At 35.5% G+C, this 15,000-nt stretch overlaps 1 protein-coding gene across 6 annotated transcripts in view; it reads right to left on the bottom strand.

Moving 5' to 3' along the window:
* Positions 1-888: 888 nt before the first annotated feature.
* PlexA (plexin A) overlaps positions 889-15,000 on the bottom strand; it is a 245,027-nt gene continuing 230,915 nt past the window's right edge. For 5 of the 6 annotated variants that reach the window (XM_070134291.1, XM_070134289.1, XM_070134287.1 and 2 more), the window contains 22 exons: positions 13,663-13,893; positions 12,965-13,127; positions 12,627-12,835; positions 12,393-12,518; positions 12,048-12,249; positions 11,626-11,853; positions 11,311-11,474; positions 11,021-11,205; positions 10,712-10,889; positions 10,447-10,566; positions 10,083-10,298; positions 9,772-9,966; positions 9,404-9,650; positions 9,013-9,277; positions 8,716-8,853; positions 8,379-8,592; positions 7,735-7,939; positions 7,283-7,566; positions 6,208-6,453; positions 4,952-5,120; positions 4,572-4,717; positions 889-4,373 (listed from right to left, as the gene is read on the bottom strand). In XM_070134291.1, coding sequence (XP_069990392.1) covers positions 4,200-4,373; positions 4,572-4,717; positions 4,952-5,120; positions 6,208-6,453; positions 7,283-7,566; positions 7,735-7,939; positions 8,379-8,592; positions 8,716-8,853; positions 9,013-9,277; positions 9,404-9,650; positions 9,772-9,966; positions 10,083-10,298; positions 10,447-10,566; positions 10,712-10,889; positions 11,021-11,205; positions 11,311-11,474; positions 11,626-11,853; positions 12,048-12,249; positions 12,393-12,518; positions 12,627-12,835; positions 12,965-13,127; positions 13,663-13,893 — 4,305 coding nt within the window. In that variant the 3' untranslated portion in view covers positions 889-4,199. The remainder of the gene's footprint in view (positions 4,374-4,571; positions 4,718-4,951; positions 5,121-6,207; positions 6,454-7,282; positions 7,567-7,734; positions 7,940-8,378; positions 8,593-8,715; positions 8,854-9,012; positions 9,278-9,403; positions 9,651-9,771; positions 9,967-10,082; positions 10,299-10,446; positions 10,567-10,711; positions 10,890-11,020; positions 11,206-11,310; positions 11,475-11,625; positions 11,854-12,047; positions 12,250-12,392; positions 12,519-12,626; positions 12,836-12,964; positions 13,128-13,662; positions 13,894-15,000) is intronic. The other variant, XM_070134288.1, reaches the window with a different exon arrangement.

The following is a 15,000-nucleotide window of genomic DNA, read 5'->3' as shown; positions in this document are numbered from 1 at the left end:
GGGACATTAATTGCTTTGCAATACAAAAGTATGTGACACCGGAGATAAATATTAGAAATGTGTTTGTTCATATATTTCTATATCCAATTATCTATATTTTGGCAGAGAAAGTTATTTTTAAAATTATCTTGTTTTTAAGCACAGTGAAAACGCATGTGTAATTACTTTTTTTTCTAATCGGTTTATGCTAAATACGTAAACTGTAAAATGTGTAGAGGTAGAAGTCAGATGTAAATCAAGGGCAATAAAATCAAGAACCCAAAAAGCGGAATTTCAATTGAGTTCAACCCAACAACTTTGCATCTATTAATCAAAAGCAATGTTACTTTCCTTCTGTTTCCTACTGCGAGTGAAGAGTTGTCCTTATTTAATTTTTTTTTGTAACTGAGATGAACAAACTATTTGCCTATGCAAGGTGAATACCGACGGGTAATTATCAATATTTTCTATATATTCACTCGTTAACTTGAACAAAAGATTTCCAATACCCAATTCCTACATGAACATTTGTAACTGATATGTAAGAACTGTATGCTTGTCAGTGACCGAGTTTCCTTGTATTTTAGGAGATACCGATTACTATTTAAAATATGTGACTAGTTTCAGGCAATTTAGTTACTTTCATTTATCATTCTTTTATTAATAAATCAATAAAAGCAATCTATTTCGACCTTCTAAGGTAACCTAAGGAAGAAAAATATTTCTTTTTACAATTTAGTGTGAAGGTTAATAAATAAATAAATCTCTTAGCGTTGTGGGAATTCACTCATCAACTTCTACGTCAAACTCTTACAATCGGTCAACATTTTCTTTACTTCAGTTCTCAATTTATCCATCAACACTGCTCTTCTACATAACTAAAAAAGTGGAAGTAAAAAAGGGCCAAAATACAGTGAAAAAATTTATTGATCCATTTATATGAAACACAGACTTGACATACACATAACGTGCGTCTGTACAGTGGGACGCGCGGGAAATCATGGTACACGGCAGGCATGGTCGGCGGCCGGGACTAGACCAGGGCCCAACGAAGACCGGACAGAGACTCGCTCCCTGTGCTCATGTTTTCTTTCTCATGTTTCTTTTTCTTCTAATCGGGGAACAACTCTCAACAAATTGCCAAACCAAAAATATGTATAACAACGTATTGGAAGGGACAATCAAAAAAGGACGGGGATAAAAAAAATCAAACAAAAATGCGTTCCTATAATATAAAATGGAGGACGTATGACGTCATGATATATATGTATACAAAAGAGTCCAAACATTTGGCTATAGGACCCTGGAATGCAGAAGGATGTGGTAGGCCGCCGACCCACCTCCATGAGTATATACAAACCGCCTCTTTCTCACCGAGGCTACAGTCTTCTGGCCAACAAAATCATCGTTTGGTCCTGGGACGCGAGCTAAGTAGACAATGATAGAATTTGTATCAACATCATTAATAATTAATACCAGTAATGATTGTATCAAATGGTCTTATGAGTACTAATATAATACAAAGGAACTATTCACAAATGAATGTACATAGATGGGTGTGAGAGTAGAGTGTGAGAGACATAACTCAACCGTAGCTCCGAGACCACTTGACAGCTAACAGTGGCCTGTCTTAGCCGTACGTAATCTTTACACCTTTCAGATTATATTCATTAGACATGAGCACCTCAGTGAGAGATTAAGCCAGAGATTGGAAAAAATTGAAAGTCGATTTTTTCCATTTGTCGTTAGATGGTTGTCTGAAAAGAGATCCCCTCACCGAGCCTCTGTAGAAACAGGTGCTGAAACAAGCTCCGTTTATGATAATAAAAGATTTGATACAATTTGGAAAACCACAATTTCAAGAACGGACATATTAAAGTTATTGCAAAAATCTTGTCTGCACTGATATCTCATTCGGTAATATCTAAAAAGCTCAAAACATGGAAATACATAAAAGGATTATTAGTCCACAGCTCTTTTAAAAAAGTACATCCTTTTCATATAAACAAGGAGCGTTATTACTAAAAACCCTGCGCCTTCTCCATCTACAATTTAAAAAAATTCCACTGATACAAACCATTGCAGTGGCATGGGCGTTATGACAGACATGGGCTAATAAATCAAATAAAAATCAACAAATTAAAAGGAACAACAGAAGAAAAAATGCAAAAGGAAAAAATATCCCAGTCAAAATTCTTCGTAAAAATGAAAGAGGGGAAACTGATGGCTAAATGATGGAGTTGATTACATAACAAACTGTGAGGTGTCTATGAATCTTCAGAACACCTATAGATTATAACCAAATTTCGTGAACACAGCTACACTCATGAGCACATTGAGTCTCCCTCAAGTTGAGCTCTGCCAGCATGGTGGAGCCTCACTTTCACCGCCATCAACAACACGGACAATCTCAAGTTCTACACCTACACAAAGGCATTTATATTAAAATCATAACAAGTTCCACTAAAAAGTCATTTTATGCTCCTCAGGTGTCATGAACTACTATCATTCCCATAAACCATTACGGAAGGGTATATAGGATATGAGAACAAAACATAACATTTGTAATCTCCACCATGCAAGCAAAATATGCTCAATAAGCTGAGGTCCATAGAACACCAAGACAACACACACGTGGCTTTCCTCTCTGCGCACACATTCACACATGCACATGGCAGTAACAGTATGCGCACACAATCACACACGCAGTTTCGTACACATAGAAATATCACATGAAAACTTGAAACATCTTAAAGTTTTGCACATATGAAATAATGGTACATACGGTAACAGAGCAGCAATGTGGTAATGCACTCAGTTTATGAACTTGGACAAACATAAGCTTATTAAGAGTAATGATTGCTATGCTTTTTTTTCTTTTTTAAATGCAGGGAATATGGATGATAATCTGTACAGCATTCGGGAAACTATATGATGTGAACAATTTAGTATTACATGGGGCTGCCTGATGCCAAATCCTTTTATCAGTCTGAATGATTCTGAAAAATTCTAACTTTCTAGGCAGTCTATTAAGACATTCCTTCACAATGATATCATATAAATCCAAATAACATAATGAATGAATTTGGAATTATCACTACATCTCCACCACTGGACTCTCCTCTCGGTGGTGTCTTGAGCAGAGTCTTCTGAACAGCGGAGTCTTGTGCTGAAGTCACGTGCAGTCTTGATGGAAGACGGAAGAGCAAAGGTCAAACAAGTGTTCAGGGCAGGACTGGCAATAAAAAAAGTGACACTAAACACAAGATGCTGTTTTCTGACACACTGTGAACGAGCACCACTCGAATGCTACCCATATTTCTTATTGTCCTGGTTTGTAGCACTCAGTCTGCAGTCTACATTGCACACACATGAAACAGCACCAAGATAATCTCATTAAAAAACAACGACTGCAGAACGCACCTCCACTAGTCACATTTCAGTGTATCTTAAGCCAGGGAGTCTGATACAAAGTTACTGTAGTGCATAAAGTATGTATATATGTATATATGTATATGTATATGCATATATACATATATATATATATATATATATATATATATATATATATATATATATATATATATATATATATATATATATATATATATATATATATATATATATATATATATATATATATATGTATGTATGTATTTTCTTGCTGCTGCTGCTTCTTGCCTGCTGCTGGGCAAGCTTGTTCGTTGCTTTGTTGCCATTTTCCATGCTCACTCCAGGGCACAATTGTAGCCTTGGGCGTGAGGCACTTCAATTTTCATTCCAGCTGTACGTACAGTAACTCACTTTGAGCAGAAACACAACACTCCCACCACTAAACCTTATGTGAATCAAGGCTCTTCATATTCAAATCCGTACACCTGTGGTGTCCCTCTGTTAGGAAATTGTGCATTACCACATGCCCCTGGTGAGTGTCTGGCATGCTGGGGCACACCAGATAGACCATACACACTGCCATCTACTCCCCCCCATTGGCCCCCATCTCCCATGGCTGCTCCCTGTCCACGGTAAGTGAACATAGTTTCCACCTGTCTATCATAAACAGCAGATTGTGGTGGGGACACGCCATATGGTACCCCTTCATACACATGGTGCGGGGGTGACCCTCCATATGGGCCTGCAGAGAAGGAACCGGGACCCACAAGCCCTGAAGGTGGCACCCTTTGATCGGGTCCAGCCCGTGGGTCTGGGGGGGCGTCCTGTCAGTCTTGGTCTGTGGTCATTATGCTGTGAACTTGCTCTAGCCGGTACGCCAATCGGTTCTTGGTAGAGAATTCATCCTCTTCTAAGGTCAGCATTAATTGGTCACTATACTTGAATGCATAGCCATACAGCTCTGCCAGTGCTGCCAGGCTATTGAACTCTGAATTGTGCATCTGAAAAGAAAAAAGGGAAATGACATTAAATATGCAAGATGAAAGACCGCCCAAAAAATGAAGAATTCAAGTCATTTGAATTTACAATTACCCTTAAGTATTGTCTTACAAAACTATTGTATTTTTGTAATCTTAGATAAATAAAAATAAACAAACACTTTCTGACAAATACTTTACAAAAATCATTCATGCTCTTACCCTGGACTCTTCTGCCAACATGGCATTCATATCCTGGTCAGAGATGGGTTGCATAATCTTAATATCAGCATAATATCGCTCTACCCATTCCTTATAGACAGGGATGTCTTTGGCATATAGTAGCTTAGAACTTGGAGAATCTTTACCTGCAAAGGAAAAAATAGTATATCAATAAATATCAGAAATGGATGACTAAACTAATAAATACAGGAATAAATCTGTAGTCAATGTTCCAGCATAATCACTAAATAACTAAAAGAATTCTTAATTCATCAACCCTTATATGGTTCCTGAAAATAAATTTGTTTATCACTTCAAAGACTGGTTTAAATAACATTAGGAAGAACTTCTAATACATCTTTTATCTTCTGCCAACTTACCTAATCTATGATCAGATGTAGAACATGAATCCATGAATGTCTGAGCTACTACAGAGAGGCAGGCATCCACAATATTGGACTTGTGGATATCGAATACAAAATTGGGATTCTTTATGAGGTTGACCCAGAACCTGAGTGGTAGGCTGTTGCTCTTCCATGTGTGTACCACCTGCAATGCACAAAAGAAGTTTAGCGAGTCATTCTCACTTTTGCTGAACAACACTATTTTGTGTGAAATTAGTGACCCTTGATTTTTGGAATTATTTTTTTTATCTGATATTTCTATTAGAAATGTCAACATTATAATAATAATAATAGTAATGATAATAATAATAAAATAATAATATAATTCTTACTAATAACAATAACAAGAATAACACGAATAACAATAATAATAATAATAATAATAATAATATCATCATTATTATTATTATCATCATCATTAACAACAACAATAATAATATTAATATTAACAATATTTCTATTAATAATAATGATAATAATGATAATAATAATAATAATAATAATAATAATAATAATAATAATAATAATAATAATAATAATAATAATAATAATAATAATAATAATAATAATAATAATAATAGTAATAATAACAACAACACCAATAATATTCATAAATACTGATAGCATTAGTATAAAAAAGGAGGAATCAGGTGATGTCACAAGGCTTACTAATTTACTCATTGGTGAGGGAGGGAGGAGGAGGAGGAGGAGGAGGATGAGGAGGAGGAGGAGGAGGAGGAGATGGAGGAGGAGGAGGAGAGGGAGGTGGAGGAGGAGAGGGAGAAGGAGTAGGAGAGGGAGAGAGAAAAGGAGGAGGAGGAGGAGAGGGAGGAGGAGGAGGAGGAGGAGAGGGAGGAGGAGGAGGAGGAGGATGAGAAGGAGAGGGAGGAGGAGGGGGAGGAGAGGGAGAAGGAGGAGGAGGAGAGGCAAGGGAGGAGGAGGAGGAGGAGGAGGAGGAGAGGGAGAAGGAGGAGGAGGAGGAGGAGGAGACAAGGGAGGAGGAGGAGGAGGAGGAGGAGGAGGAGGAGGAGGAGGAAGAGGACGAGGAGGAAAGGGAGGACGAGGAGGAAAGGGAAAGACAGAGGAGGAGGAGGAGGAGGAGGGAAAGACAGAGGAGGAGGAGGAGGAGGGGAAAACTGAGGAGGAGGAGGGAAAGACAGAGGAGGAGGAGGAGGAGGAGAAGAGGAAGAAAACGAAGCAAAATGAAAAAACATGTCACATCTCTCTCTTACCTCTGGATCTGTAATGCCATGCTGTAGTGCCTGATCATCCAAGAAGTCGAACATATATTTAATTGCTAAAGGTAGGGCAGAGCCACGGTGAGCAGTGCTGAATATGGTCTCGAACAGATCATCCACAAACTTTTGCAGGGTCAGCTTTGTTGACAGGAGACGCGTGAGGTAGATTTCTGACACCATCTTATTTGTGCGTTCTCCCTCACGCTGTTCTGACTCTTGTTGGCGGACCAAGTGCCAAACCTGTGAGAACATTCGGGAAGAATGGGGGAAAACGTTATTAGTACAATTCATTTTTTAAAGGTCCCCTCTATAAAGATATATGTTAATGAATATTTCCATTAAAACCACTACACATTGCAAAGGAATATGTAGTGTTGTATATTGCATAGGAAATGTAGCACAGACATACAGTAAATCAGCTGATTTGCAAGGATTTCATCTACCACTTGTTCAGTTTCAGAAACTTTTTTCAGTAAATTAGAATTTAATTACATTCATTACAACCATTACATTTTGCAGTCACAACACACACGACAGAGAACATTAACATTCCAGTGAATAAAATCATAATCTTGACTTTAATCTGAAATATTCCTTTATAATAATGTGGTAATTCTGTTTTTGAATCTGTTCTCGACATGCTTTGAAGTGTAACCTGATTACTTTTTCTAATGCTGTGAATTTGTTTTGATATAAATATTTATATATATTTTTAACTGTTCACCTGAATCCCTATTCAATACTATGCAACACAAGTGCAGGTTAGTAACCATCAGTGAACTGAAAATAATCATGCAGTAACTAAAAGAATGGCAAAAAAACAAAACTAGAAAACAAAACCTAATAACAGCATTCAAATTTTCTTGTACCAAATTGTGTACAACATTGACAATTTAAAATGGGTAAAATATGAATAAAACATATCAATTCAGAAAAAAATTCTCAGAAAAAAATCCTTCAAATAAGCATCACATGAAAAAAGAACACCAGAATACAAAAAATACACACAATCCAAAGATGAAAAGGAAAGAGAAACAATGGCTTTAACCTGCCTTGATGTGCAACAGACCTTTGCTCCTACCTTTACCCCTGCTTCATTATCATGGTTAAGGGGTGAAGTGGCTCGAGAGAGAGGTGGACTGGAGGAATTTAGTTTGCTCCTGTTGAGCGTGTCGTATTTGTGGTGCGACTTGTCAGATTTATCAGAGAGTATTAACATGTAGATGGACGACTGCTTGGGTATGAGAGTCAGCTGGGCCTGGTCAGGCACATTGTAATGGCCAAGGGTGTTGAGTTTCTTCCAACCGCCTTCTGGTCGGGTGGTTGTGTCTTCATCATAGAGAATCAGACGGCCTGAGGAAGGACAAAAAAAGTTTTACTACATCACAAATACCTAGTGCTGTTGGCTATCTATTCATAATTTTTCTTTTTTCTCTTAAAAAAAAAAAAAAAAAAAAAAAAAAAACTTTCAAAGCAACTAAAAAACATTAATCCATCCACCTGAACAGCCATTCTCCTTACCTGATGTTCCTGTGCGCCATTCGAGATCTAGGTCTTCTCTTCGTGGACGCTGTGAATAGGGGTATGAGCGATATATTGCATCTAGTGACTTTTCCTTCACCTGAGAGATAGTATCACAATCCAAGACCTTCACTGGGGTTTCATCTCCTTCCATGGGTCCATCTACACTTCCCATGTACAGGTTACACATGGACACATACACCGTCTGAAAAGGTAAGTGGCTTTAGTACAGCTTCCTTCAATAAATACAAGAACTCCAATAAAATCATAATCTTCATTTTGAAATTGCTCAAGTTCCATTGCATTACCTTTCAAATGCAATGCATAATCACAATCCTTTTAACACAGTATTTCAAATCAAATACACTTTTCATATGAAACTTTCCGTGCATTGCCTGATCTGTATGTTTGCATGTATGTATGTATGTAAGCTTGTGCTATAGTGCAACTATATACACAAAGCTATATAACTTCAAAGGCATGAAGTTTGTGCTGAGTTGGACCACGGAGGGTCAAGGTGACTGTCAGTGGAAGTGTCCCGGATTCTGACAGTGCAGATATGGCAACCCTACAATTAACACTGAGGTAAGCTACTCTAAACAAGTAACTTCTGCCTGAGAACAGAACCTGAATCCTAGTCCTACCATTTCCTTGTAGTCAATGCTCTGGCGGATGAGTTTCTCTTCAGACAGAGAATATCTTGCTTCTGAAGTGACAGCATCCACTGGACCCTTGTCCACTTGTTGTTTTATGGCTCTGAACAGCATATAGAGTGGCTCTCCAGCACATTCCTTCAAGAACTTGTAAAGCAGGAATGTGAACCAGGATGAAAGCATCTTTTCTGCTACACTTTCCGTTCTGAAATGTTTACATGATTTATTAAACACAAAAGAGACATTGAACCTATTACAAAATTACAAATCATAGTTTTTTTATTGAATAAATATTGAAAAAGGAATGCCCAACTGGGAAGTTACAAACCTTCTGAAGAGTAGTTTAGGATGGATCTTTCCTTCAATACACTTTTCAATCAGTTCTGCTAGAAGAGTCTTCAGGATGTCTGAACAGTATTCCATTTTTCCTTGTAAGGCGACCATGATGAGGGAAGCTACATTTACCCTGAAATAGGACAATTTTGTTTAACTTTTGGTTATATATCCTGAAATTCTTCAGCGCACACACAAAAAAATTAAGAATTTATCAATTTCCCAAAATATATAAAAGACTAAAATTTCACTGCATAAGAGTTTATATTAACACAACAAAAATGTCTCTTACCTGTCTCTCATGGAAAAGTATCGGTTAGATTCCAGGGTTCGAATAAACAGTAGTAAGAATGTCTTATTCATTATTAGCTGGCCGAAGAGCTTCAGGCCTTTTTCCTTCCTTGCAAGGTCAGGCCGGTCCATCTGCAGTACAGTTGTCTCTTCCAGATTGGGAAATAAGATCTTCATGGCATATGTACGGTACTCCAGGAACGGAATACCACCACAAGTCAGGTCGCTAGTCAAATCTGTCATCTCGGTCTGCAGTTCAGCAAAGGCTGGAAAGTAAAGATTGTCAGTGATATTAATATAAAACTTCATTAGGAACAGATACTAAATGATGTCGACTGGGAAAAAAATTTAATACTTATAATCATTTTTCAAAAATTGACAGTGTTACTAACCTTCTTTGCATTCAGCTGCCACTCGAAGTTCTAGAATGTCCATTTGTTCTTGCATACTCTTGAGAACCCGTGAGTTTTGGTTGCTCTTTTGACGATAGACAATGAGGCAAATCACCAAAATCAGAATAAGAACCACAGCACCAACTGAGAGGCTAATGATCAGTTGTTTGGAGAGTGTTCCAAAGTCCTTTGTGTTAGCATACTTCAAGAATCCAATTCTGTATGTGCGATTACCACCAACAATCACCTGAAAGTGCGAGATATAAATCAAACAATGAATGTGATTAAAGTTCTAAAACCATGAGGCTCTTTACAAATCTCTAAAGACCATGGGAATGCTCAGAGAAAAAAGATTTCCACACACTTACCACAACCAAGGGCAGGTCATTGTTTTTGTTTGGTGCAGGCTGCTCTTTTGGTGGCCTGCATGTTAGCTGAGACCGAGATAATGATGTGACATTGCAAGACTCTTCACCAATGCGGACCTCTACATCAATCTCCTGTGCAGCCCTGTCCAGGTTCTTACCATTGATTGTGAGGTAATCAGACTTGTACATCTTGATCTGGAAAAATAGAAATTTGCCTTTAATACCAAGATTATGAATACCTGTATCAAATACATATACATACTCCAAGATAACAGTGACTGAAATTAATGGATACATCCCCGTAAACTTACCTGGCTTTCATCCTCAAATGTGAAGTACTCGGGTTTTGGGAAAACAAGGAAAGGAGAAAATTCCCTATTCTGGAGATCACGAACAGACTCCACGTTATCCATGATGAAGCCATAGTCAAGCATCATGCCATTCTCCTCGTCAATCCTCTCATTACTATCAATTGCAATGGCTGGAGACTTGCATTCCATTCTTGTTGCATTTTTTACATGACAGGGCTGTAGACAATTAAATGCATAAATTCAAATATGTTACATTTTTCTTGCTTGAATCTTAAATTATCTTATTTGATACATACCTCCAATTTTCTATAACCAAATATATAAAATAACTATATACCTATACAAAGATAATATAAATACTCACACTTGTGTATTCTTTGTCCTTGTACATGACATACATTTTTGGCTTACGGATGACATTAAAATTGGTGCCGTCAACAGTGATAATTATTCCTCCAGATGGAATACCTCTCGGACCATTTCTCTACAAAAAACAAGTTCTTGGTAAAATCATCAAAAACAATTTTGCGCAATATTTCAATCAGATTGATTATCAAATGTTTAAAAGCTAGTTAAAAAGCTGTATATCGTTCATAGAAAACTAATGATTACGAAAAAAATTGACTTACTACGCCCGCCTGTCCCACTCTGCCAGACTTAACAGAGGTAATTTCTGGATCGTCAACATAAGTGAAGTACTTCCCCTCCAACTTTCTTCGGCCATTGTCAAAGGTCATTTCAATACTACCTTCCTTTTGCAAGTCCGAATACGAAGATGTAATGCATGTTGCTCTACTTGCATTTGTGCTGCAGATAACATTTCAATTAGGTTTTTGAGAAACTGCCTTACTAAAGCAATGGTGTGTGAATCATCAATACTTAGGCTGTAACTGTTGGATTCATAATGGCATCACTTAACATTTACAATTAGTACTTACTTTTGAATTTTGCATGGAAGTCCGTTAATGAATGCTTTAATGCGGCTGCCAGCATTCATGTACTTGCCAATAATGTGGAGCACTGTCCCTCCTGACCTTGGTCCTGAATCTGGTGTCAAATCTGTTATTACTGGATTCACAAACCGATACTTGTCTTGGGATTCACCACGGTATTCACGAGCCACCTGGAACATGTCATTTACATATAATTTTTTCAGTAACACCTTATACATGTTCATAAATTACCAAGTTATATCTTCACTGCAACTGGCAATAATGAGATTACAAACCTTTACAACAATGGGTCCTTCCTTAAAGTCATTCACTCCTGGGCTGTCTACCATGCAAGTAACCTTCCTGGTTTTAACATATGATTCACGAAATGGTTGGCAGTTAATTCCAGCAACAGTTATTCCATCATAGATGTCATCAATCTGCTTGCCTAAATTGATACCTGAGGAGGAGGAAGGAACACTTAGTCAATCTATAACTATGGCATCTACTGCTAATTTATGAATCTGCTTCATATAAAGGTATCTAGCTTTCTTTATGAAAAAGGTCACCACTATTCATTCCTAGTATTCAAAATCTAAACCATACAATACCTTCTATGGTAACATTCGTGCCTCCATCCCAAGGGCCACTTCGTGGATAAAAGTTAGTAATATTTATATTGGGACAGGTGCGATCCCTGTCCAACCATGTCCCGTCCTCACATTGGGCTGCCACTTCACAGCGACTTGTTGACTGACACCAGCCACATTTATAGCGCTCAGCAAGACTTAAGCACATGCCACAATTGTTGGCCATGAGCTGACACTGAAACACCAGCACTGGTTGGAGGAAGAGAAGAAAAGAAAAAATATTAACAGGTTAAACAGATAACAATGACAACTTGAGACACATGGTATATTATTGTAAAACAAAAAAAAAATCTTAAATGTACTCTTATATGTTTACCATTATGGAAGCAATATATATACACACTATATGTATCAGGTAAGAAAATACACAATATCAACCTCACCATGAATGTTATCAGGATTATCAAGGGGTTTTGAGCCTCCCCAGATCACAGCAAATGTTGCATTAGTTGATGGTGCAGCTGTTGTATATGAAAATTCCATTCTGTCACAGTAAATAGTATCACTCAGCAAGTTGGCATTTACACTGGTAACTCTTCCTTCAATGTTGAATTGACACACAAACCTTGTCTGTGTGATGAATTGCTGCGAAGATAAAGAAAAAATATTATTAAAAAATCTGATATTTATGAAAATTGGACAACTTGACTAAGCAAAAAAAAACTGAAGATACAGAAGATTCAATTCTAATTTCATTTGTAGAGCAACATCAGAAAACTTATACTTACAGCTATATTGTCAACTTTGACTTTGATTGACTTATCAGTGCCTGATGAAACCAAAATTTCTTGGCTCTCAAGAAAGGTAATTCGAGGACAAAATGAAGGTCCACTTCTGATGCTTGGTCCAACACGCTGAAAAAGAAGTTGACATTTATAATATCCATCCCCCAAAATGCCCTACAGATATTCCTCTAAAGCTCATTATCAAAACACTGGATTTAAACAATCACACAAACTTACATTTACACCATTGACTAGAACGTCATTTCTGCAATTTTCTGCAGAGTCGTGTGTGCATCGATGGCCATCAACACACCAGTCACAAGGAAAAGGGGACGATACACATTCAGTACAAGAGCTATAGGTATTGCAGTCGAAAAATGTGAAGTTTGTACACACAAACTCTGGCCCTTCAGATTTTCGCACACAGAGCTTTGCTGTAAAGTGATCTGAAATGGGAAAATTGAGATATTGAGATGACATAAGAGCTACACCCTATTATTCATATAAGCTACAAGTATTAGTGCAGCAGAATTCAAGATAAAATAAATTCATATTTATAAGAAAAACTGACTTACGTTTATTCTGTGGGATATCAGGAAGCATGTCATTCCGGGGAGTGGTACAAGAAACCCCCTGAGCAGTACGCTTGGCCTTTGTGGTGAGATCTTTCCCCATAGCACTAAAAACACATTGCAATGGTCCATCCACTGATGGCAGGTTGTCAATCATCAGTGCTAACTGTAAGAAGAAAAATTACATGATCAAACAATGTGGAACTGAATTATTATTATCTTTATTATTATTATGATTATTATCATTATTAAAGAGAAAAAAAATTATTTTATTTGCACTGGGTAATTATACTGTCCACAGAATTTTTCTTTTATGAATCTTCTTTATACATACAAGACTCCAGAAATGCTTTATCATCAAGAAGTCAATTAGCAGGCCTACCTGACCTCACCTGATATCCCCAATTCCATGAATTTTTGGTAAAAATACATATTATGCTATTATATAATCAATATAATCATTATCATTATTATTATTGATATTGGGAATTTGTTCTATCAATACTACTAATAATTAGAAATAAACAAAAATCTTCCCGGAAATCAAGGAAAAAGGTTAATAGGGACTAAAAATTGACTCCTTGGTGAACTGAGTTCTTCTGGAGCTATTTATGTTTGAGGCTACTAAAATCATAGTACCCATGGCATGCTACTGTAGCATCAATGGAAAAAAAGCAAAAACAAAAACAAAAAAAACTCACAGTCCTGGCAGTGGTCCTCTGTAGCTTATCTGGCATGACTGTGGTGATGGTGGTGCAGCGGCCTGTCTTGTAGCTCACCCAGTGCTGAGGATCTTGGGTGGCGTCACGGCAGTCTCGACGCAAGGAGCACTTGTTCTCCAAGGAACACCAGCCACAATAAGGATCACGAGCACCCAAACATTGGTTACATCCCTCATATATGCTGCACTCTTGTGCTTTGACTTTTGAGATCTGTGAAAAAAAATTCACGTTAAATTCTGTTTAATAAACAAATAAATAAACGTGTGTGTGTGTGTGTGTTATATAATATATACACAATATATACATATATATATATAATATATGCAATATATATAATATATGCAATATATATAATATATGCAACATATACATATATATGCAATATATACATATATATGCAATATATACATATATATATACATATATACATATATATACATATATATACATATATATACATATATATATATACATATATATACATATATATATACATATATATACAATATATATACATATATATACAATATATATACATATATATACAATATATATACATATATATATATATATATATATATATATATATATATATATATATATATATATATACATATATATACAATATATACATATATATATGCAATATATACATATATATATATGCAATATATACATATATATATACATATATATACAATATATACATATATATATACATATATATACAATATATACATATATATATACATATATATACAATATATACATATATATATACAATATATACATATATATATACAATATATACATACATATATACAATATGTACATATATATATACAATATGTACATATATATACAACATATACATATATATACAATATATACATATATATACAATATATACATATATATATATATACATATATATATACACAATATATACATATGTATATACAATATATACATGTAAATATATATACAATATATACAATATATACATATATATACAATATATACATATATATACAATATATACATATATATACACAATATATACATATATATATACAATATATACATATATATATACAATATATACATATATATACAATATATACATATATATATATATATACAATATATACAATATATACAATATATACAATATATACATATATATACAATATATACATATATATACAATATATACATATATATACAATATATACATATATATACAATGTATACATATATATGCAATATATACATATATATATACAATATATACATATAATATATACATTACATACA

This window comes from Penaeus vannamei, chromosome 19 (genome assembly GCF_042767895.1).
Source record: "Penaeus vannamei isolate JL-2024 chromosome 19, ASM4276789v1, whole genome shotgun sequence".
Taxonomy (NCBI): domain Eukaryota; kingdom Metazoa; phylum Arthropoda; class Malacostraca; order Decapoda; family Penaeidae; genus Penaeus; species Penaeus vannamei.
This window is presented reverse-complemented; position numbering and strand designations above follow the sequence as displayed.